The 23,955-nt window shown below is 41.5% G+C and overlaps 1 protein-coding gene across 1 annotated transcript; it reads left to right on the top strand.

Annotated features, from left to right (window-relative positions):
* The first annotated feature begins 5,223 nt into the window (after positions 1–5,223).
* On the top strand, positions 5,224–22,263 carry NUTF2 (nuclear transport factor 2). The gene is made up of 4 exons (XM_026856699.1): positions 5,224–5,429; positions 8,767–8,838; positions 13,382–13,480; positions 21,738–22,263. The coding sequence occupies exons 1-4, from the start codon at positions 5,331–5,333 to the stop codon at positions 21,849–21,851; spliced, it is 384 nt and encodes a 127-aa protein (XP_026712500.1). The 5' UTR covers positions 5,224–5,330; the 3' UTR covers positions 21,852–22,263.
* Positions 22,264–23,955: the final 1,692 nt, after the last annotated feature.

Genomic DNA, 23,955 nt, shown 5'->3' with positions numbered 1-23,955 from the left:
AATTACTTGGTCTGTCTCCATACTGCAGAGATGTGACAATAGCCCACCTGCTTCAAGTGGCACTGGTGCTTACGTGTTTCAGGGAAAGTGATCTGTTTATTTGTCTGTTGGCAGGTGACTCTTTCTACTTTTGCCAGGTAAAAAGAGTTGGTGTTTTCTTGAATTGCACCTCCAAGTTGCTCTAGTGATGGCACCTGAGCAGAACGATGGACTTGGTGCTGCAGCATGCTGACAGAGAATTGTCTTCAGCTGTTTTGTGGTTTCTTGTTTGTTGAAGGAAGCAGTGGAGAAAGGTTTCATACAGACCTTTTGCAGAAATGGGTCTTTTAAGGACTATGTTCCCTTTAGGAGTTACAGGCAGACTTGGTGTGTTCATGCTGATCTCTCAAGCCCACAGTTAGGGTAAAAGGAAGAGGGAAGAGTGTAGCTAGGAACAGCTAAGCTGTGATAAGCAATGGGAAATATTCTGTGTTTCTGGATTTTGTGGACAGAAAACCTATTAATTGAGGCCAGTGTAACTCTAGTCTGATTCAAGATCACTCATGGCCCATGTGAAGGCTCCGTTCTCATCTGGTCATCCTGTGTCTCATACCATGATGTGTCTTCATCCTTGGTGCTACTGCTTGCTGAGTCACACAGCTTCACATGATATTGGTGCTTTCTGCTATGTGCTAAAGCAGGTGATGGGAGAGTTTAATTTAGGCAGTTGTCTCCCTCCTGGACCAGCATGGCAGGTGGCACAGGATGCAACAAGCTGTAGGAATTCACGAGAAAGTGGGGAGAGAGGCCTTGGGGTGTAGTGTAGCCTTCGATGATTTGGCAAGGTCAAAGGAGCAATGGAAGCACTGGGCAGTATAGACTGCGCAAGCTGGGCTGCTGAGATTGTGGGGCACTGTGGACGTCTGCTGATATTGGGGGTCTGTGACTGCATGTCAGAAAACCTGGTGTTCTGGGGAACTGGGAAGTTCTGCATAGTTTAGGGTATGAATTCCCTCTTGTGCTGTGGGATGCTGAACACAGGAGCTATGCTGTGTAGTCAGGGATGCCATGTACCCCACGGTGTTGTGCGGTGGTGCCAGACCAAGGGATGAACGTAGGATGAAGATACTAGGGATACCATGGTACCTTTTAGGGTGAGATTTGTACGAAGTGTGAGGAAAGATGTGTAGAGGGCTGGAGTTTACACTTGAGGCTGTGTCAGTGTGTGGCTTGGCAAAAATACTGGAAAATTTGGTTTAGATGTCACTGAGGAAAAGTCCCCTGTGGAGCAGCGATCTCAGTTCTGCAGTGTCAGCATGTACCTGTTGAAGACAGAGCTGCTGGCAGCTGCAGCTTTTGTTCACTTTATATTGGGTTTCAGCTTGAGCACTGACTGCTGGGTGGTATTTGAGGTGGGGATAAACTCTCTAATATAAGCACATTCCAGGAAATTGAGAACTGTGAGTTAAAGTATTACACTCTGTGTTGTTAAGTCAGCTTTGCTGCTGTGCTTCTGCAAAGAAGCTGTTAATCAAATGGGCTGTGATGTTCTTAAGTGGATGTGATGAGGTAGGTTTGGTTTGAAGTGACAAAGGAAAGAAAATTAATTAGTTTAAGAAAACAGTCCCCTTTTCCATGGAGAATTAAGGTGGAATATCTGATTATCCACTTACACAGTGGTAACTTCCAGCAGGTGCCTTTAAAAGGACAGGTGTGCCACATCTTATGTGCTTTCTAGATTATTGAAATTTCTTTTATCTGTCTTAATATTAACTGAATAGTCTTGCCTCTGTAACCGAACTTTGAGTGAACCATGGATAGATTTGGCTGGATGGCTCTGAGGCACATCTGTGTCAGGAGTGTTTGACAACATCAGAACATGTGCATTCTTTCTTCCTGGCTTTGCAACGGACCTTAAAAGACTTTTATATTACATTTATCTCTTTAAAACAGCCTGATAAATGTATCGATACAATCTTATAGGGATTGTATCTCATTGAAAGGGACTGAGCTCAATGACACAGAAAATCATTCCTATCTTGCTCTTTAGATACGTCTCTAAGCTTTTTACATCTATGATGACAGGCAGAAAACATAAGACAGCATGGAAGGTGACAAATCAGAAACTGAACATAAAAAAACCTTTCCAAGGAGTGAATGTTCAGCAAAACCATATATGGATGGCACAGGAAAAAGAGCAAGGCTGTAACAAAAAAAATATAATTAAGTCAAGGATCATTAATTTCAGCAGCAGGGTTTTTTGTTAGTTTGGTTCTCAACTCTGGCAAAATCAAAATTATAACTTGTCAAATTAATATTGGTATTTTAAAAATTTATTTAATGGTATTTTACTGGCAAAAATACAAATGCATTTTTTTAGAAGGAGATAGCAAGCTAAGCTACTAAATTCTAGTTTTAGAAACCATACTACCACTTTCTGTATTTAAAATACAAATTCCTTAATTTCTTGCGCTCTGAAAGGCTTTCTCTCAGTTTCAGGGTTGAACAGAAGGCACCCAGTGCTTGAGTGAGGAGGCTGTTGTGCTCTGAGGAGCTGAAAGCCTCAGGGTGTAAACGAGGTGCAGTGCTGGCATACAGCATGATCTTGGATTTGTATGATGGTACAGTGAGCTGTTAAGGATGAATATACATCGTTTATGTGGGGGGAAAAAATATTTAGCAGTAGGTAACTAGCTTCAGGAGAATGAGCTGGTGTGGTTTTGCTGTTCGCTACTTCATCTCTTTGTTGGATGTGTGTCTGTTTATTATTGATACTGTCAACTAAGTTTGCACTTGGATGTTTAGGAAGGATATCTAATAGTGATGTTAGTTCATAAGTTGAAGATGAAGCTATGACGATCCATAAAAAGTGAATAGAACTGATTTTCACTTGAACTGATTGTGGGCTCCACCACAGCCATCCCAGACTACATACCTCTAGGTACCTGCAGGTCTGGAATGGAAACAGCAAACTTTAGAAATAAATACTAGTACTTCTGTTTTTCTAGACAAGACATGAGAGTCCTCCTTAACAGCAGGGTGGGCATCCCTCAGTAAAGTTTTCCAGGAGTTGGTGTGATGGTTTTCAGGGTTGTTTTCTTTCACCATAAAATCCTTTAATACAGGCTGAAGTTGTTAGATTTCTACATCTGCTCCAGGCTAGGCTGTTATGTGGCAATTGTGGATGTGCAATCGATATAACTATTTCTCTTGTAGAGAATTAGGTTTAAGTTATTTGGGGGGTGTGTGTGTGTGTTTTGTTTTTTAAGCCTGTTGTACTTGGATGGATTTTTAATTTGTGATCTGTTTTCCCAGAGGAGTGACCACATTGGGTAAAACTTCTTCAGACTGAGTCATGTATTACAAGTGTTAGTGGAGCACATGTGATGGTGACTGATGCCAAATTGTAGATCTTTTGGAGCAGTTCAAATACTACTGTGGCAACAATTCTTTGAATTTTTAGTCTATGTTAGGGTGTAGGGTTACTGAGTTTGATGTTGACAGTATTGCCTCGGTGGTTGATACTGAAATAAAGATGCTTAAAAATTGCATAGGTATGTTTCTATCTTCAGTTCATTTTTTACCTTATCCTTGAATAAAATAAATTTCTGAGGTGTACTTGAGAACTAGCATGTAGCCAGCATCAGTTGGATGTCAAAAACCGTGGAGTCTGTGGCATGGTCCTGTGGTGCATTGTCACAAAGAAAGCTGCTTCTGAACCTCCGCTTTTCACAGGCTACAAAACATCCCTCTCAGCAGAGAGAACTACCTTGCCAGCTGTCACAGTTTTGGCTCCACAGATGCCAAACGTTTTGTCCCTCAAGTAGTCTGAGTGTCTAAGCTCTAACAGTTGTTCTTGGTTTGTATTTTACTTGAGTAGTTGAATATACCACCCTGAAAACTTGTGTGCTACCTCCTGTTAAGCCATTGATCTAATAAAAGATGCTTGCTCTTCTGTAAGTCTGGCTAAATTTATGTAACCTTAAAACTTCTGGCCTATGGTTTAAAGCCATTTCAGTTCCCATTTGTATGAGTAAAGTCCAAGCAGCCAAAGGCCTAAAATATGAAAAGAGCTTTCTTTTTCTTGTCTGACTGTGCACAGAAAGCTAGGCCTGGTAATGTTCACTGTGGAGATCTTAGGAACAAGTTTTTTTATTCTCTCAGGAATTTGTCAAATCTTAAACAGGTGAGTAATTGACATCTAAAGAAAGCCTGTCATGGCCTGTGTCCTAAAACAGAATTTCATGCCTTTCCAGACTCTCAGTACAATAGACCTGTAGCTCAAGGGTTCTTGGTCAGGGGTTGCAAAGAGGGACTAGAGGCTGATAGATCTTGATGTTTAGCAAGTATAATTTGGTTCGCTTGAAGGAAACTCAGGTCTTAAAATGGGATGGTAGTGGGTTTTGAGCACGGTGTTGTTGTGTTTTGAATTTTAGCAGAATTCTTCAGTCTTTCAGAGAGATACCAGGGTTAAAAAAAAAAAGAATTTTCTCTTAAAATTTAATGGCATGGTAAAGCGATCATCTGTACTGACTGTGCATGATAGTTTCTAGACTGGGTCTGTCTGAACTGCTGCACATGCTGTATGTTTAATCCCTCTAAAATAGAGGGACTTGTGTTCAGAAGTGTGGGATGCCTCCGAGCTTCCACTGCCTTCACTGGGAACTGCAGATTCTCACTACTGTGAAAACTCGTGGTTTGTGTCTTGAAATTACTACAGATTCAAAGATAAATGTTGAGTGTACTTCAGCCTCAGTGACAGGATAGAAGAGGAAAGTAAGGTTGTGTTTAGCAAAGAGCTAAGTCCTGTTGTGTACCACTGGAAGGACGCTCTTCCTTAGAATTACCTTCTAAGGGTGTGGATGTGCAAATATCTGTGGATGGCAAAATACCTGAGGAGCTGAATAGATAAATCAGTTGGTGTAAGCCACTTGAAAACAATCCATATTAATGCATCAGCTGTTTTGCAGTAAATGAGATCAAGTTGTAATAGCAAGTGCTTGCCAACTTTTTCAGATGGTGTGATTTTTGAAGTATGTTAATATAAGGTGGTAAGACTCATTTTTGTTCTTGTTCTCTACTTTTGTATGTAAGTTAAGACCTTGCACTGAAATAACTCAAGAAATCACCAAATGCTTTAATAAGAAATCAAACCATTTGGTATCCAAGATTTTTATTTACAAAAAAGTCTAGGATACGGAGGTGAGATTTGTCCTACTTCCAAAGAAAAAATTCTTGCCAGCTGAGAGAATCTGTGTTTACTGATGCTTGATACTCAAGCCAAGTGTTATCTTTCTGATGATTATTTGTTTGTTTGTTTTACAGTCACTGGCTTTAGGTGAGGATTCAGAATGGGAGACAAGCCTATCTGGGAGCAGATTGGGTCCAGCTTCGTACAACATTACTACCAGCTTTTTGATGCAGACAGGACTCAGTTAGGAGCAATATATGTAAGTATCTACAAAAAGGGGGCTGGGGCTTTGTCCCATTATCTGTCTAGGTTTCTGTATTTTGATGTGTGGGAATACACAGGGTGGGATAGTGGGTTTTATCCTGACTGCAGAATGTCAGAGCAATCACACTCACTCAACTTTTATTTATTGCATTTCTTTTACAATTCACATCTGTTTTGAGCTTTGTATGCCTTATTTATAGACAGACTCATAAAACCCCCAGTTGACTGTAGACAGTGGCTTGTGGAGGGGACTAATGATGATCCTGTGATTGTCTGTAGAAGCAAATATGCTAGCCTTAGTTTGCCATTCATTTACAGGCATGGATTTATTTGGATACCTCTTGCAGGGCGATGTGATTTAAGTCCTACTCTGTGTTTAGCAGTTCTTCCAGGTGTTTCTTGGATCTTATGATGTATTAATTTTCAGAACATTAAAATAGGTTTAAAGTTTTGAATCCAGTTTAAATACTTGTTAAATCTAAATTCAGTTTAAATTTCCTCCGAAATAAGGGTTTTGCTCCTTATTTGGGGCAAAGTAGATTTGGTTTCTAAAATTAAAGACTAACAAACCCAGGAAACATCAGCTTTTAGTTTTGGGGGAAGACTCCCTCAGAACACACAAAGTGCTCTGCGTGTGGAATTGATTACTGGTGGTGAGGAATGCTGCTGGGTGGCCGAGGCGTTTGTTTCAGCAAGACACTTGAGTCTTACATATGCTTCTAGCAGCATATCCTGTTTTTCTGACCTGTTTTTCATCTGCTGGATGAGTTGTATGAAGTTTCATGAAGCTCCCAAGGATTGAACCTGTTGCACAAGGACCATCTGATACTCCTTATGCCTCAGCAGCGTCCACCAGCATTTGCTCTTTGGCTTGTTGTGAATTTGCTGTCCGGTAGATTGTTGCCTTATTTTGGCTAAGAAAATGTGTACGGAGAGCCTATAATGCAAGAAAAACAAGGAGCCTGTGTTCAGTCCACAGCTCTAAATATGAAGGCACTTAGCATATTCTGTCACATAATTACCAAAACACATTAAATCCTCAGAAGACTGGCAATAAGTACAGGCTAATTTAAATTCCTGGAAATGTGGCCTTCCACTGAATGAACTCCTGGGCTTTTTCTACCCTTAGGGTCTTTCTGCCTTTCATCATGCAATGGAGATACCGATGCAAATGTAGTTGGGAGAGCTGTTATGCAGGTCACCAGGAGTACAGGTCACTGATGTGTATCTGTTTTGTGGAGTTCCTGAACTGTGGAGGATGGGACCCTCTTTTGTGTGGCTAAAATGCACCAAGGTTACAACTTGTCTAACTTGAAGGAGGTTCTGCAGAAATGCGCTTTTACCGATGAGCTTTTTGTCTTCGGAGATGCTGTGGGAGCAAATAAAATCTATAGCATGGGGGAATGCAGCAGGGAGCTCTTGGATATGTTTTGCATTCCTGTATTGCTACTTCCACTGCAAGGTTCAGTTTTCTCCTTTAGTGGTGTGATCCAAGTCTGTTGAGCTTTTGTCACCTATTCCAGGTAGGGGTCTGGGCCAGTCACTTTTGCTGTGAATTGCTTAAGTGAGTTAGAATACTAATTCAAAGACTTCTTTTACAGTTAACCCCCTGCAGTTGTTTTGCAGGAAGATGCTGTAGCTGCTGCTTTTCTCTGCTTTGGGTGTGTGGCTACTTATAATTAAACATTTTCTTTATGCTGTTTTCTCATCTGTAGGGCTTTTGGGATAGAGGAGGGGTTGCTTTTCATTCTTGAAGCAGTTGCTCCCAGATTGCTGATACAGCAAGTGGTTATGGAGGTAACCTATAGCAGGGTCAGGTGGACACTAATTGTGTACAATGTGAAGTTGTAGTGTTTCAGGAAGAGCATATTTCCTTACCAACTCAATTTGTACTTTGCTGCTCTTTAAGACATCAGGAAGATCCTGCACCACTGTGCTCACCTGCTGATTGCTGAAGTGGATTCAGTAAGGCAGGTTCTGTGTCCCCTCTGCTGTTGTGACTTTCCATATTTGAAGGCTGTAATTGGAATGCTTGAGAGGATAGTCTCATTCCCTGTACCATCACCTGGCTTCTCAAGTTGTCAGTCACAGGTTGGTGTCATGTAAGATGTGAGTGGTGTCAGCCAGAGAACTTGTTGTGTGACTTGAGATTACACAATCTAAGTCTATTTCCTCCTAAGAGGTAAATGTCTGAACTCAAGACTGTATTCAGAGGCTCTTCATACTGCTTTTGGTTGAATCTGCAACCCTTAAATGCTTCGTGCTGTTGCCCCTCGTTCCTTTCTTTGTTCGTTTGGCTCTTGCTGCACTGTATAGTTAGTTCTGATGATACCTAGAGGACCAGAAGCTTTTTTAAAGTGGTTGTGGCAGTTCTGCAGGTTCAGCACAGCATGCATGGCTGAAAGAAGTGGCTTTTTGATGTGGTGTGGGTCAAAAACAGGGCCTGGAAAATCTACCAAAGAGCGTGCAAATGGAGTTTGGGATCTGCCATTTTCTGCTGAGACATTCAGAGCTTCAGTGAGAGTTGAAGAGTAGATGGGAAAGAGCTGGGAATCGTGTGCCTGGAGGTATTTAAACTCAAAAAGGTGGAAGTGAATAGCCATCTGTGGTAAGATGTACAAGAAGAGCTGTTGTGTATTAGGGTGATGGTGCTGAAGATGGAAGCAGGCAGACTTTGAGCTCAGTGGAAACCAATTTAAATGGTCTGTTTGCCAAGGCTTAAAACTAGATTTGGGAAGGCAGAGCTATGTCAACAGTAGGATATTGTGACTGATTTAAACAGAGTATCCTAAGCTGAATAGAAAGCTTTTTGCCTGTTGCTGTGCACATGACACAGCATGCTCAGAATGCCCTCCCTCAGGTACTGGAAGTGTTTGTAGGCTGAAGCACCTTGATCACTTTGAGGCACATTCTACTTTTCTGGGTGTAAGATCTCTAAATCAGTACCTGAGAGTTAAAAAGCCCCTGGTGATGCAACTCATTTTGTCATATTTCTGCATATTTTTTGCCTCTCTACAGTCTTGACTTTGTGTCTGTAGGATTATTTTTTTGGTATCCTTTATTTTCTTCTGAAAGCTAACTTTGATCCAAAGGCAAAAACTTTCTTTTGCTGGTAGAATCATGATAAAGAAATTTAGTCTGCTTAATTTCTTACTGATTATTCCAAACTATTTCAGTTGCTCTTTGTGGTTTCTTTGCATCTCCCTTTGAGGCAGTTTCCAAAGAGCTGGATTCTAAGGATACATGCCAAGTAAACAAAGTGCCTTTCCAGAATTGCTTACAGGTTACCTAAGCAGGTTGGTGATTTTTTATTTTTTTTCTTTTGCCCTCAGATTGATGCGTCATGCCTTACGTGGGAAGGACAGCAGTTCCAGGGCAAAGCAGCTATTGTTGAAAAACTCTCTGTAAGTCTGTAATCCTTACTGGATGTTTTGGGAAACAGTCTGAATACTATAGATTAATAAAATTCTGAAAATTTAAGTTAGACATCAGCAGTTTAAAACTCTTGAATATGGGATTTGTGCTTCTAACTTTTGGTCTTCAAAAAATGTTACTTGTGATTTAATTCTATGTAGTGGGGTGTTCCACCGGTGGCTCTCATGGTGGCATGTTAATTGACTCCGTTAGTTTGCAAGGTTATTTTGTGACTACAATTGCATTTGACATTATTGATTATATTTTTTTAAAGTATAGTTCAGAAGCTGACCATGTGATCTAGAGGAATGAAAGGTGGTTATTGTTCTTTTAAAGCATGCCAAGGAAGTAGCAATAACAAACCTGCTATTTGGATCTTCTTGTGATAGAGCCTAAAGATATGATTGCAATAAACAATTTGTCTGATACATAAATTGCAAATAAGTTATGTAGTGGGGGACCTGACTTTGCATAAGTCAGCTGTTCGGATATGAGCAGTTATGCTTCAGGACTTCGAAACCAGAATTTCTTCGTCAGCAAGTGAGAGGAAGGCATTTCTTACTGTATAGAGACTGAATCACCATGTTCATTTAGTTAAACTTGGAGAAATTTTATCTTTTGAATAAATCCATGATTCTGTTATAAAACTGAGTGTCTTTATAAACCTGTCATGAGACTAAAAAGTTTTTCTCTTGCAAGACACACGGAGGGCATTCTTTAGGTCCTCAATATTCTGCTCAGAGCAGATACACCATCTTAACTTGGATGCTTGTCTTGTTGCACAGCTACTGCTCTTGTGTTTTGGTATCACTGCTTTCACCCAGGACATCTTTAACAGTGAAGGCTGAGGTTTGCCCTTGGATCTGTGTTTTAGATGTCTGCATTGCCTTTGAGAAGGCCACAGACCTCAGAAATAGCACAGCCTGCAACAGCTTGCTTCTAGACAAGGAAATACTCAAGCTCCAGAGTTGCCTGTTTGTGTACTTGGTGTTCTTTTAGACTTCTGGGCTAGCAGCCATTTAGATACCCAACCAGCTAAGCATTTGCTTGGCCACAGTGTCTCAGATTGCCTTGGATTTGGCCCAGTGCAGATCGGCCCTGTTCCCACTCATCTTTACCTTGCCTGTCTGTGGTACCAGTTGGACTTTCTGGATTCATGTGCCTGCTGCAAAGTCTTGTTTGGTGAGTGAAGGCATGTTACTTTGCCTCAGGGAAACTTTTCTGACTTGTACCCATCTGCTTAAAGTAAGGAAGAAAGGGAGTGAAATTACTCCATGCTCTTACACTGCCATGGCTCGTTATGAGGCTGTATCAGCTTACTGTGACCCTAATATCTTTCAGCATACCTGTCAGCACAGAGCTACTGGGGCTCTGTTTGCTGTTTCTACTTAATGTGCTCACCTACTCTCTGCTTCTGGAGCTTCTTAGTCAGCTGAGCAGATCGTGGAAGTTTGACACAGAGATTCTTTTGCACTTCTGCAGTCTTGGTGTTCTTCAGTGCCTGGCTGGTTAATTAATGCAAGCACCATGAACAGGATTTTCTTTTACAGCAAATTCTCTGCTGTGTAACAAAGCTATGGCACCTTTTCAATGTCCTCTGTCAGACAAGGCTAACACAGTAGGGCAGGGTTGTGAAGACATTGCTTTGTCAGCACCGGTGCACCTGCATGTTGTTACAGAATGGGACTTGACACTTGTTCGTTCTGCCTTAATTGGTGCTGGATTTAAGAGTTGTTTCAAATAGTGCCTGCCCTAATCAGGGGGCAACTGATTTACATTGAGCATCTGAGATAATCCTGTTATTCTGCAAACTTCCTGGACCAAGGAGAAAGCTGGGACAGGTAGCTTTGTGCTGCCAGGAGTGAGCTTAAGCTACTTTACTTTATTCTTGCAGAATTTCTTTTACCTGACTTAAAGGAGGTTTCCATGGTTTTGGTAGTGAAAGCCCAGACGAGTTTTAGCGTCAAAGTACACTAAAAGCCTTGATGGTTGTGTGGCTTCTCACTTGTTAGTCACCTTTACTGTACTCTTCATATCAAGAAATGCTTCTCTCAAGTACAGATGGATGACTACAAGCAACCATCCTTTTGAGGTGGCTTCTGTCTGTCCTAAAAATCAATGATCTTTCCTGTCAACTGACCCTACTCTTTCTGGTGGGATTTCCCCCACTGCATCCCATGAGTAGCTCACTCAGCTGGCCAACCTTTGGGGCCTTTTTCTCTGAAGGTGACAGTTAGGTACTTGAAACAGGCACTGTCTTATCCAGCTGTGTCTCTTCCTTGTCACCATTTTGCAGAGCTCTTGACTCTGAAGCCTTTCCTTCCTGCCTGTTTTCTCTCCTCAGTCTCACCGTGTCTCATGGGCATCTTGTCACACTGAAAGCTGGGTTCTGGATACAACCACGTTCATTCCCCTTCATCCCTCTGCCTTTTCAAGAAACTCTTCTTGTAGGACTTGTTCAACAAGAAGCTGTTGTGCTGAGGTGAGACCAGACTTCATAGTATTCTTTTGTGAAATGTCCCAGCCTATGTTTGTGCAGGCACACTGCATGTTCAAGTTTGGGGTGGTGACCCTGGAAAACACTCTGCTGGTAGTTCAGGAAAGACTGCTCTGGATTTTATTTTTTTTTGTTACTAAGTGTCTATTCCATATCACAAACCAGTTGGTGCACTTTGCACTTTATAGGAGATTGGGATTGTTCTCCCAGTCAAGAGGAAGTGCTGCAGGCTTTATTAGAGAGTGTTCTTGAATAGTGTCCCTCTGATTTGGGGGCTGCTCTGTATGCTTTCTTTGCTGCCCCAGGTTTCTGTGTTCTCTGTCATCTAAGGATTCCTGGTATTCTTTCTGGAGCTTTATGATTGGAGAGCCAGGACTGTACTTCCCATCCTTGACAGAAGGACTCATGTCGCCTGCTCTTGTACCTAGGCCTTCTAGGAAGTCTTTCAGGCTCCTTCCACTAGAGTGAAATGCAGAACTTGTTAAAGTACCTGTCTGGGTCTGCCTCAAACTGTTTAACAAATCAGGGAAATGAAGCAAAGTCATCAAAGTACAACCTGAGGTTTAAAAGACCACATGCTGCTGTCCTGTTGTTTTGCCAATTATTAGGCCTAGCGTGAAGGACACGGTCAGTACATGGGTGAGTGCTGTGGGTACAAACAAGTCAGATTATACATAATTGACATCAACCCCACTGACCCCCAACAATGACACTGCATGACCAACAATGGGTGGAATAGATGGTGAAATGCAGTCTACCATAGATGGGATGGGAGACAACCGAGTCAACAAGCCAAATACACAAGACCAAGGAAACCACATGAATCTCTACACAGCCCATGTTTACTACAGCCAGACCTGGCTGGAGCCCAGTCCCAGGGAGGCAGGAGGTCCTTCCCCAACAGGGAACTCTGCACAGGACATCCACCTCACAGACAGACACTGCCCCTGCCTGCAAGGGGTCCCAGCTTTTATCCCTCAGTGGGACACTGACCTTGGGTTACTGACTGCAGACACCTGGGGCTCCTTTACCCAATGGCTCTGTCTGCCAGGCTGGCACCACCCTGGAGGGAAGCCTAAAGGTAAACTCACCCCCCTTTGGGAAGGGCTGTGGGAATCACACACATGTCAACATTAATTTGGGGCTTGGGGTTGAAACCCCAGCATTTCACCTGTGCAGTGCATGGGCTCTGGGTATCAGCCATGTGGTCACTCAGAGCTCCATCTGTACTGAGCTGCCACTTGTGAAGCATCTGGCATTAATACAGCTTTTGATAGGACAGTGCCAAAATTGTATTTGTGTGGCCAGACTCTGAGATCGCCTCTGATTCGAGGGTGATATTTGATGTTCACCAGAGTTGTCCATGATTACAATGTGAATGTGGTTGAAGTTGAAAGAGGGGAATTACTCCCCCATGTTTTCTGTTTCTCCAGGTGTGTTCCCCACACACTTAACTGGTACTCACATCTGCTACATGAGCATGGAAAGCTTTTTCTTTTCAATATGTGTGCTTCTGATCTCCTCCTCCTTTTCCCCATCTCTGGCCTGGTACATGGCAAGATGGTGTTGCTGTGTTTGTTCCCTTCAGGTGCTGTTATCAAGGAAAGAAAAAAGGGAAAGGTGGATATGTGGATTTCAAGACCTAAACACTAGTTCTTGGTCAGCCATCATTCCTTTGTATTCATAGACGTTTAAAGAAACAAATTTGAAGTTGTCTGGTGAACAATCTTTTGACACTGTTCAGAGAAGAGAAGCTTTGTGCCTTCATCACAGGAACTTTCAGCTTGTAGATGAACTGAAGCATAATTAGACTAGGAAGAGGTACTGCTCAATGTATACAGTGATGTTGTTATTACATATCTCTGTGCTTGAACAACACAACTGTTACGCTCAACCTAGCCTGAGTTGCAACAACTCTCCATGCAGTATTACCAAAATAATCTTAACACTTCATGTTAGATTTGCTCAATCTTTGTTTTGTAAGTTAATAATGCAATGACTGTACACTGCCTTATTTTACTTTCTTTTTGTTGTAGAGCCTCCCTTTCCAAAAAATACAACACAGCATCACAGCACAAGACCACCAACCTACACCTGACAGCTGTATACTCAGTATGGTAGTGGGACAGCTTAAGGTAAACTCTTTCTATTACAGGTTAACAAAAGCTTAGGTCTTAGATTTTACAGGATTCTAAATCATCCGATATCAGAAAATATTAAAATGCTCTCTTGGGTGCGGAAGGAGCACTGGTAAGCTTGCACTGGGATGTCATCCTTCTGCTGTTCAAGACTGTCAAGAAACTGCCCATCCCTTCAGATAATTTGCACTAGGTAAAATACCTGTAATTTGATAGTCATATGTTCCTGCCAAGCAGAGTACTATGTTTTTTACTATGCATAAAAATATCATAGGGGCTTCAGAAGCATAGATACTTCTCTTCCTCAGTTGCACTCATAAGCATCATTACAATGTTCTTGAGCAACATAAGTGCATCTTAGCTGCTCTTTGATGTAGCATAAGCATTGAGCTGTGATTTAGCAGGCTTTTTTTGTTAGCTGACAACACTTCAGTAAGACCATGTTTTTTCTTTGCTGTCACAGGACACAAGAACACAGTCCTGGTGTCAATGTAGTCCAGTACCTCCGTAATTAAAACTGTTTCAGCAATGGGCGTATTGCCTCCGAATTCAGAAACTGTTGAAACAGCTCCTTCTTATGAAGAAATCAGATTATTTTTTAGGCTGTAGTATGATTACATTGTTGTGAACTGTGTAAACTTAGTCAGTCTCTTGTTCTTTTGAGGAAATGTTGCATCTCAATATGCCAGGGCCAAAGACTTGTAAATTAATGAGACTACTTATTAATGAAAGAAGTTGTCCTGGAATCTGCAAAAAATATCCTATATGTAAAGTCAGCTGGAGGCACAGCTTGCTCACAGTGGGCAGTCTTCGTTTAACTGTGAAAGTAAAAGAGCAATAGTTATAATTATCAGAGTTAGTTTTGTCAAGGTTTGGTCCAGCCAGGTCAAGTCATGACTCTAAAGCCATCCAGCCTTTAGAGTTACTTGAACCCGGTTTCTTTTAAAATAGCTGTTTAAGTTTCCTTTTTCTATTAACTCTGAATGTGGCACCACTGGTATCAAAACATTCAAACTTCCACTGACTGTCTTGTTAACTAAGCAAACATAGGACTGCAAATTTGAATCTGCTTGCTTAGCTGTTAATTATTGTTCTTAATTGTTCTGGGCTGGCCAGTTGAGAAAAGCAGTTCCCAGTATTTTGCATCCACTTCTAAGCCTAACATGGATAGTTTTGGCTCTCATTAAAGTTGCTCCTGCTTCCTAGCTGCAAGTTGGATTCCAGCTTTCTTGTTGCTCAGTCCCACATGCACACACTCTGTTGAGGAAAGGCAGCTGCACGTGGCCATAGAAAGCACTGAATTGCAGGACAGCTATGAAGTCAGACATGCTGCTCTCATCTGTTTTACTCTTGGGTATGCTCAAAACTCAGTGATGTGACCAAGACTTTTTGACTGAGTGTCTTGGGCCAGTCGCATCTTCACCTGGTTTTGCACAGTTTTTGAGGTTACTGCATAATCATCAAACAGATCACAGCTTGCAACAGTGGTTGTGTTGAATCCTGTGGCAAGATACCAAGTTCTTAAAGATTCTGTAAAGCTTTTGGGTTTTTTCATGCTTTAGTCTGGTCGTTAGGGTTGTAGATGCAGTCCAGGAGCTTCTTATGAATATCATGGTGTCCTGGTTCAGCTAGGATAGGTTTAGGTTTCCCTAGAAGGGAGGGGGAAGGGATCTTCAGCTGGGTTATTCATACCATGCTGATGTCAGGTCCTGTGGCAGCGCAGGAAGCTTTCCTGTGTGGCTTGGGTCACGGGGAGCATGTGGAATGGGCTGTCTGTATCCATTGCGGTATTTCTCTGTGTATCTTTTGTCTTGTTTACTGTTATTGCTGTTTATTGTTGTTATCATTGCTACTGTTGTTGTTCAGATTGTTTATTACACTGTTGTATTAAATTTCTTCTTATTTTAACCCAGGGTTTGTGCCCTACTTGTGTCCAAGGGTGGGGGAGGGACAACGGCAATGTGGTCTCCAGTCACGGCAGGGCTTAAAACTTATCACACGTGGATAGAAGTAGTATTTCTTACGGTGCCGTTTTTATCCTCTGAATAATTTCAGTGTGCTGAAATCCCTGGATAATTCAGGGATCATGTGATAGTGCGTCTGGGTACTTGGAAAGAACATACTGGAGTAAAGTACACCTGTATTAATGATCAAATCCAACTTGTTTGTGAACTTTTAGTAGGAGATGCAATGTTTTTTCATGCTACAAGTGTATATGTCTCCAACCTTAGCTTAAAAAAAAAAAAATAAAAATCACATTTTAATGCCTGGGAATGCTGTTCCTCACTGAAGAAGTGTCTCCAAAGTCAAAGTCATCTTAGAATTTGACTTCTTGCTTCTGCCTTGTGTGATACTTACACAGGTGGGCAGATTTAGCAGTCTGTGGTGTGACACATACAGTAACTATTTTGGCCAGTACATGAACCTGGTTTGCATATGTAGAGAATACTTTCTCATGTTAATACATATGTGTTGACAGCCATTTTAATGTGGTTCAGTGCTGTTCTCGATACAGTACAGTGAGAAAAACTGGGTTCAGTTAGTGCATTTTAACAAGTGGCTCATCTAGAGCTTCAGTTGAATGGGGTACGCTTTAACACACAAATATGGAGTGGCATACTTCATTTTATATAAAGGTTGCCACCTTCATGGTGTGGCTGTTCTGCATAGCTCACATCTGTTGGTCTTGAGGGAAACTAGAGAAATTTGAACAAGGAAGGGCACTTTCAAGGCCATCGGTAGCAGGGTTTGAAGGGAAAAGCCATGCTTTGTGCTTGCTATTCAGTTATCCTTTTTATGCATCTGTGAGCCAAATTCTTCAAAGCCCAGTACAATTAATGCATATGCTTTTGAGTCCTCTGTGGTTTTTCAAAACTTGTGTTGTTTTATGTAATGAAGGAGCACGCATAGTGCTTTTAATAGAGTAATTCAACAAAATAATGCTAAAATACCTGTAACATGCCCTTTCTAAGTCATTCTTGGCATTATAATTAAAGAGATTTTCTGAGGCCTTAGTTGCTTGAATTGCTACTGCCAAAAGTTAGGTGGAAACTAACTAACTTAATCGAGCTGGGCACATTTTGTGTTTCTTCCTTAAACCATTATATTTTGATCTTTTTATTTTAGGGAAAAATAAAAAAAAGCAGAAAAATCTTCTCCCTGTGTATGCTATGGGGTGAGCTGTTAACAAATTGTCTCAAAGCTTCAGCTCTCCTCTTAACTGTACAAGAATAGTTCTGAAGAAATAATGGGGCCAAGGACTATTACTGTCAAACTCTATTTCCTTTACCAGAGTATTATGCCTTAAGTAAACTCCCAGGTTTGGGTCGTTTTAAGCCTTTGGCCTCCCCTGCCGGAGGCGGATTTACCTGGGATCAGTAGAAATCATTACTGCCCTGTGACAAGGGCAGGACGTGTCTGCCTCTGTGCTGTTCTAGTCTACAGCCCAGCATGCAAACACCAATATGAACTGTAAATAAAAGCAACAACATCTTTTGCAGTAGAATAATCACAACAGCTTCTTGGAGAAGATGTTGGAGAATAACAGTATATAGGTAGGGTGAATGTCACTAGAGAGGTTTTAACTTGCTGGCAGAAAGTAATTGCTTTCACTGAAAAGCATATTTACAAGTAAACATATGAAAGATCCTCTTTAATGGATGCTGGGATAGGTAGTAATGTGTTTTTTTATCATTTGTGGAGGTATAATAAATAGACCTCTCCTTATTCTATTACCATTTTTTATTGCTATTTGTTGTCTGGGTGCATGCTTGCTTCCTTCAATTAGAAAGAATAAGAATCAGTTTAAGCCTTTAGGAGTGAGTTTCATTTGGTGTGATGCTACTTTGCCAATGTTCATCCAAAATGTCACCCAGTATTTTCAGTGTGCTTCACCTAGTAACGTATTTCTCCTGTCATGCTCAGGCAGATGATGACCAGGTTCTAGGCTTCCACCAAACCTTTTTGTTGAAAAGTTTTCAAGGTGCCTGGGTGTGCACAAATGAAGTCTTCAGGCTAGCCCTCCACAACGTTTAACCCTCTGCCTTACCTCTCTTCCATGCAGTCTTCGCTGTCCTGGTTGAGTAAGGAGTGCTCTCTTCTCCCTCTTCTGGCGCTTGAGCTCTGCTGAGAAGCATGGCTGTGGCGTGTGCAGTTCTTGGAGCAATGTGGCAGATCTGTGGCTCTCCCTGAGACAGTGTGAATTTTGAAGTGATTGTTGTAGAATTGATTGCGAATAACTAATTGTTATGTGGTGCTTCATAGTCTTAAAAGGGAAAGGAAATTTGCAATTGAGATCACTGGATGTCTTTGTAATGCATGCTGAACACTGAAAGCATTGCTTAAAGCCTGTTAAATGAGGCTCAGCATCTGAAAGGACTTGTTACCTTAAGTAATTAGTTTTTCCTTTGAGATGAGGATAGCTGCGAGCCTGCAGTTCAGTCAACAGTTGCTGTGGGGTGCTGCTGGTGAAAGAGTAAAACTGTCTCTGACCAGACAAGAGGAGAAAAGTGGTTTTCTACTAAGTTTTGCATCTAATATTCTGACATGACCCATGGTTCTGTGAGCTGAGGTGTTTCTATGGTTTTGAGCCTCCAGGTCAGAAGGGAGGTAGAAAAACTGGGAGAGCTTAAAAACCTGCCAAGTTTGCCAATGTTCAAGAGCTTGAGATGTAAGAGGAAGTGGATGAAGACAATCTGCCTGAAGTGTGGGTGGAAAATCATTGAGTACTTCAACAACCTGAAAGTAAAATCTTCTTGGTGGTGCTAGACAGTGTAACAAGGGACAGTGGTTGTAAACCATAACTTGAGATGGTCAGATTGGACACAAGGTTGTGTTTTGGGGTTGTTTTGGTTTTCCCCCATTCTCCTGCCAGAAGGTTGAAACCCTGGGAAATGTTGCTCAGACACATTGTAAAACCTTCATTCTTGGAGGCTTGGAAGACCACAAAACTGTGGCTAATGCAGTGCTGCCGGTAGTGCTGCTGTGATCGTGAGGCTGGACTGGAAACCAGAGGATCCTTCCAATCAAAAAAAAAAAAAAAAAAAAAAAAAAAAAAAAAATTAACTCAAGGATGTCATGAAACAATTTTAACTGCATAAAGGAAAGCTTTGTACGGAAAACAAAGCCCCTGTGTTTCAAGCCTAGGCTCACATCTGGAATGCAAATTTTGAGTTGGACATAGCTGAATTTGGAGTGGAAAGTAAAGTTTCAGTGATGTCATCTGGGCTGTGACGAAGATCCAAAATAAAATGGGATAGGATTAGTCTGTGCCTTAGAGCTTCTCAAGTCACTCACCTGTGGGTCTTTGCTGTGTGTTAATAGGACATACTCAGAATTTTGGGAATGGACTATAAATTACTTTGTCTTAAATATAGCCTAGGACTTTCCTTGTTTTTAAAGTGTACCACTCCTCTATCATTTGAAGACATAACATGAAAGGAATAAAAGAAAGCCATAATGTGTGGGTTCATTGTAGGAATTTGCCATCTGTACAACTACAAGTTCTTGGGGAAGACTTCATTTTCTTTTAATCTTTTTTCATGTGTCCATCCCAAATTGTGTAAGAAAGAAGGAAATACTCGTCAAGCCAAAGCACTAAGAGCTGCAGTGCAGCTAGGCTTATCAGAAATAGAGGAAACCTACACTAAAACTAGGCTGGTGGTGATATCTCTTTTTTCCAGAAGCATATTTATAAAGTGTACTCATTTCAGTAATGACATGCTCAAATTTGGTGTGAAAACTACTTATGCAACTTGTAATAGATGCCTCCGTGACCTGAGGAGACCATAGGGCAACTGAGAGTATACTAAATGCCTATTAATAGTTGTGATTAGAAGTGGATTCAAACTGAAATGATTCTGCCTGGCTGGTTTAATCATTAGAAAGGAACTGACACAAATACAAATTCATTCCAACTTAGTCAAAAGGGATAGCATCATAAGATGCTTTACAAAGTCATATGTCAAACTTTAATGTGCGGTGCTCTGATGCTACTCAGTTTTCTTTAAGATTCCTTCATGTCTGGGAACCTGCCAACTACAACCCATACTAGGATGTAAGTGTTGTGTTTGATACCTAGGGAGAGCTTGAAAAGGCATAAATCCCTGAGTTTTGGTGCACAGGCCACCACATCAGCATGGATATGCAAGCATCTTTTCTGGGCAGATGTAATAATACTTCCCTTGAAATAACTGGCACGACTGCTGTCATATGTGCTAATGAACTAGATGGACAGTTTGTCTAATCCAGCATAATTACTGGGTAGTTCACACAATACTGATTATTATGGTGCCTCTGCCTAATGCCAAATAAAGTGTATACTGATGTTACAAAAAGCTGCCCAGTTTGTCAGCCTGTTGAACAGTGACTTTATTGGCACTTGCCTTGCTTGAAATTTTTTTTCATTCGTCTACTGAACACTTGGCATTGTTCGTACTTCTGGCTTTACTTGTTGCCACCTTAATTTCTGACTGTAGTAAGTTTCCTCATTCACTTTGTCCTTTATTGTTCTACAGTAATTTGATATCTTGTCCATTCTCCCCACCCTGATCACATTTTTTTTGCAAGCTAGAGATTCATACTCAATTTACTTTTTTCAGTAGGAAGCTGTCTTGTAGCTGGCTCTTTTTTCTTGCCCTTCTCTGTCCTTTCCCTATTCTGCGATTTTATTTTTTGATTAAAAAAATAAGTGCATGCAGGGTTTAATATGAGTGTTCTCTGTGCATTTAATTCAGTTGCTTACTTGTGGGTTTTGGTTCTCTTCCTTTCCTAATAACTGCTAACACTGCTTGCCTTGAGCTCTGAGCTGGCTTAAAAAACAAAAAAGAATTGCCTATCATGATTTTGGTATTACTTTCCTGAGAGGCCATAGCTAACCTAGGGCCCTTTTGGGTTTTTTCTTCTGTGAATTAGCTAGAATACGCTTTCTGAAACTACACTTGATCTACACCATTTTATTTCCTAGGCAGTTGTCACTGTGAAATCCTTGTGGTGGTTTTGGAGTTGAATGCTGCTTTACACGGACTTGATCCTACCAGTGCTCTGGCAGACTTGCTGTTTTGTGATATAACTCACATCCTTAGCAAGTTGCTCCTCAGTTTCACAGTCAATTTATCACTTAGACGAATATTACTTTAAAGATTTTTTTTGTTGTTGTTTATTTTGTAATCTGCTTTGCTCTTCGACCTTTTCATTTGCTCTTCTTGGTGGACAGCAGCAGAGCATTGCAAATAAACATTCAGCACTTCAACAGCCTTTTTCATGTGCTACTCTGGCTGCTGCTTTTTAATGTGTTTTTTAATGCATTTTCCCCCTTTTCTGAAGCTGAATTGCCATGTGCTGAAAGAATAGAGCCTAAAATCCTCCAAAAATGCTGAATTAAATACACTGTGATCAGTATCAGAAGATTAGTTTGTAGCTTGGTCCTGTGTGCTGTTCAGATTAAATCCTGTTGTGTGATTTCCAGCTGACTTGGGAATCATTTATCTTATTTTGAGGCTTTAATTCCTGCATGATGCCTCTGAGGAGACTGGTAAATGTTAGGTGGGAGAACTAGTTTCCCTCGAATACTGTTTTCTACTTTTGTAGTAATGTAGTAACTATAATGCAGGCACTGTAGTAGTGCACCTAGAAGAATTGTCCGAGACAGGAGTTAAGGCACTGCTGCAAAGAACATCTTGTCACAGCTACAACAAATACTTTGCTCCCTTTGAGCTGTTCTGAACACTGGAAGTGGCAAGTACTACTACATTGCTGGGCAGCTGGGAAGACACTTAAAAGTCCCTATCACTATTCAAAAGTCCAAATCATTCAGGCAATATTGTTGATACTAACTTCTGCAGAAACTCCCTTCTGTCATCAATCCAAAGTACAGCAGCTAAAAACTAATTTTGAAACATGTTGTTTTATGCTTGGTTCCTGGGCAAGGCCCAGAGAAAATTTGTTATTAAACACTGAGGTGGGCATGCTCTTACCAGTGTTGTAAAGCCTCTGGAATGAGATGTCTGCAAGTCTTCCAGAAAACCCCAACTTTGGATGCTGCTGCAGGATTTCTGTGTTATTGGGCCCTAGGTGTTTGTCTGCAAAGCACCTTGGAACAGAACCTCTGGGTGTGTTAGTGTCTCTTGAGGTACTATGCATTTTACAGCATGTGATATCACTGTTACAATAAGACAACTTAAAAGCTAATGTTGAGTTTTGGAATACATTTCTCAAAGATTGCTTTTTGAACTTTTTTTTTCATCTCTTTCTACAGGCTGATGAAGATCCTATCATGGGATTCCACCAGATATTTCTATTAAAGAACATCAATGATGCCTGGGTTTGCACCAATGACATGTTCAGGCTAGCATTGCACAACTTTGGCTGAGATGGCAACCCCGAGGCACCCATGCTTTTTTTTTTTTCTTCTCTCCTCTTACTGGTATTATTCACATTCACGGAACATTCCAAATATCATACACAAACCTGCAGCACTGCAGAGCGTGAGCGAGCAAGACCTGTGACCTGCCCTTCTGCTGAGTTTACATTGTCACTAGATGAGTTTCTTGTGCATGATGTTTGGAAGTTAGACTTAGCTGCATTTGACAAGAGAAATTTGTGTTGTACCAGCATGCCTCGGAAAGAATTTATGATGCAAAAGGTTGTTGTTTATGTACTGACAAGATGCTCTATAACCCAAAGAAATGAAAGAACAGCAGCCTGTACAGCCCAGATAATGATTTGTTCAGATGTTTCAATGCTACATTACACAATAAACCCATGAGATTTTCTTAACAGTTTAAATTGTTTTCATGAGTTAGATATGGAATATATGGTATCACTTGCTTTGGATATCCTGGGTCTGCCTGGTGGGGAAACTTAAAAACCTAAAACTCAACCTGAAGAACACTTGTGATAGTTTTACCAATTAAGGCAGTTCAGGTCTGCCCTTGGCCATACACCTTCTTTCCCTCCCTCAGCAGTTTTTATAACAGAGACTTCTAGTTCAGTTTTTAACATTGACAGCTTAGTTTTCAGATGTTGATTTTACCAAGGCAAATGCACAAGGATAACAGTCATGGTAGCATGTAGTTAAGCTTGATAACATCTATTATGTTCACCCTCAAAGCTAAAAAGAACAGCTGTATTTTCTTCATAGGCAGACACACAGGATGTCAGTCCAGTGCTGCCCTCCTGGAGCTCGCAAGTCCTGGCCAAACTCATGCTCTGTGCTATCTTTCTAGTACCTCTTCATTATAATTTGCGAGTACTGTGTTTGCTGTGCAGGTTTTTACAACATGGTTGGCTGTCATGTATCTTCCACCCTGGAGGTGGCGGTATTCTACATGCCAAGGGATTTATTAAATTGCTCTTCCCAGCATACGACCAGGGTTGCTTTACCTTCAGACCTCACTAAGCTGTTAGGCCCTGGTTTTGAGGGGCTTAGCCCGCCTCCCTGAGCTTGGGCTTTCCAAGTACAGAGCACTTAGTATTTCCCTTTCTGAGACGTGTGAAGAAAGCCTGGATGGGGTGTGCTCAAGCTGGTTGTTTCTCAGATCTGGCTGCTTTGGCATTTGAATTGGAACGGAGTTTTCTTAGAAGCTGATGTCAGGGCCCTCCTGTTCCATGTTGCAGCGTTCTCATATATTCCCCATTTCAAACACAGGACTATTCTCCTGTCACTGCTTCTATGCTATGAAAGTCGCACTCAAAATTAATCACTTGAAGAGATTAGCTATTTCAGTAAAAGGAGGCATTTTGTATAGTCATTGCTAAGCAAGGATCCTTATGTTGTGTAGCTCCATATCTAAATGAAGCCTGGCAGAGGAGGGAGGATCTAAGAATAGGTCTGGCTTATGAACTAACCCTGCAGAAGGATCTAGTCCACCAAGTCTGGGTAGTTCTTTGAATAATGAGCTCAATAAGCCAAGAGCTTGCTTAAAACTCAGGTTCAAGGAACAATACTTGTGGCTGGTGTTAGTTTAAAAACTATATAAAATGAGATTCTTTTAGGCCACTCGGAGTTCAGAGCAGTTACCCTCTGTCAGTTGGTCATGCAGATCTTTCAGGGGCTCTATTTCCTGCCTGACTCTGTACAGCCGTTCACTCCAAGGTTTCTAAATCAGTACTGTTTAACATTTTTGACACCTGCAGGTCACTTTTGAGGCTGGGTATGTGCAGACAGATTTGCTGCCTCTTGTTTTATGTCTCCATTTCACTGCAAGTGTTAAGACTGAGCCCCAGCAGTCACCTCCCGACTCAGAGGCCTGTGTGGAGGGATGGGGAACGGGCAGAGGGTGGGCACTTGTGTGGGATTATTTATACCCCCCACACACCCCCTCCCCCAAAAAAACAAAACAAAACAATCAAACACCTGTCTTAACCCTTTATGAGTGAGACTTTAGGTATGACCCCACGGTACTGGCCTGTGGCTGTAACACCAGGGCCGGCGGCACGATGCCCCGAGGAGGCCGGGGCCGGTGTAGGCCCCC

Source organism: Athene cunicularia (assembly GCF_003259725.1).
Source record: "Athene cunicularia isolate RWA chromosome 11 unlocalized genomic scaffold, athCun1 chr11_part1, whole genome shotgun sequence".
Taxonomy (NCBI): domain Eukaryota; kingdom Metazoa; phylum Chordata; class Aves; order Strigiformes; family Strigidae; genus Athene; species Athene cunicularia.
The sequence above is the reverse complement of the archived record's forward strand: the minus strand, read 5'-3'. Positions and strand labels throughout refer to the sequence as shown.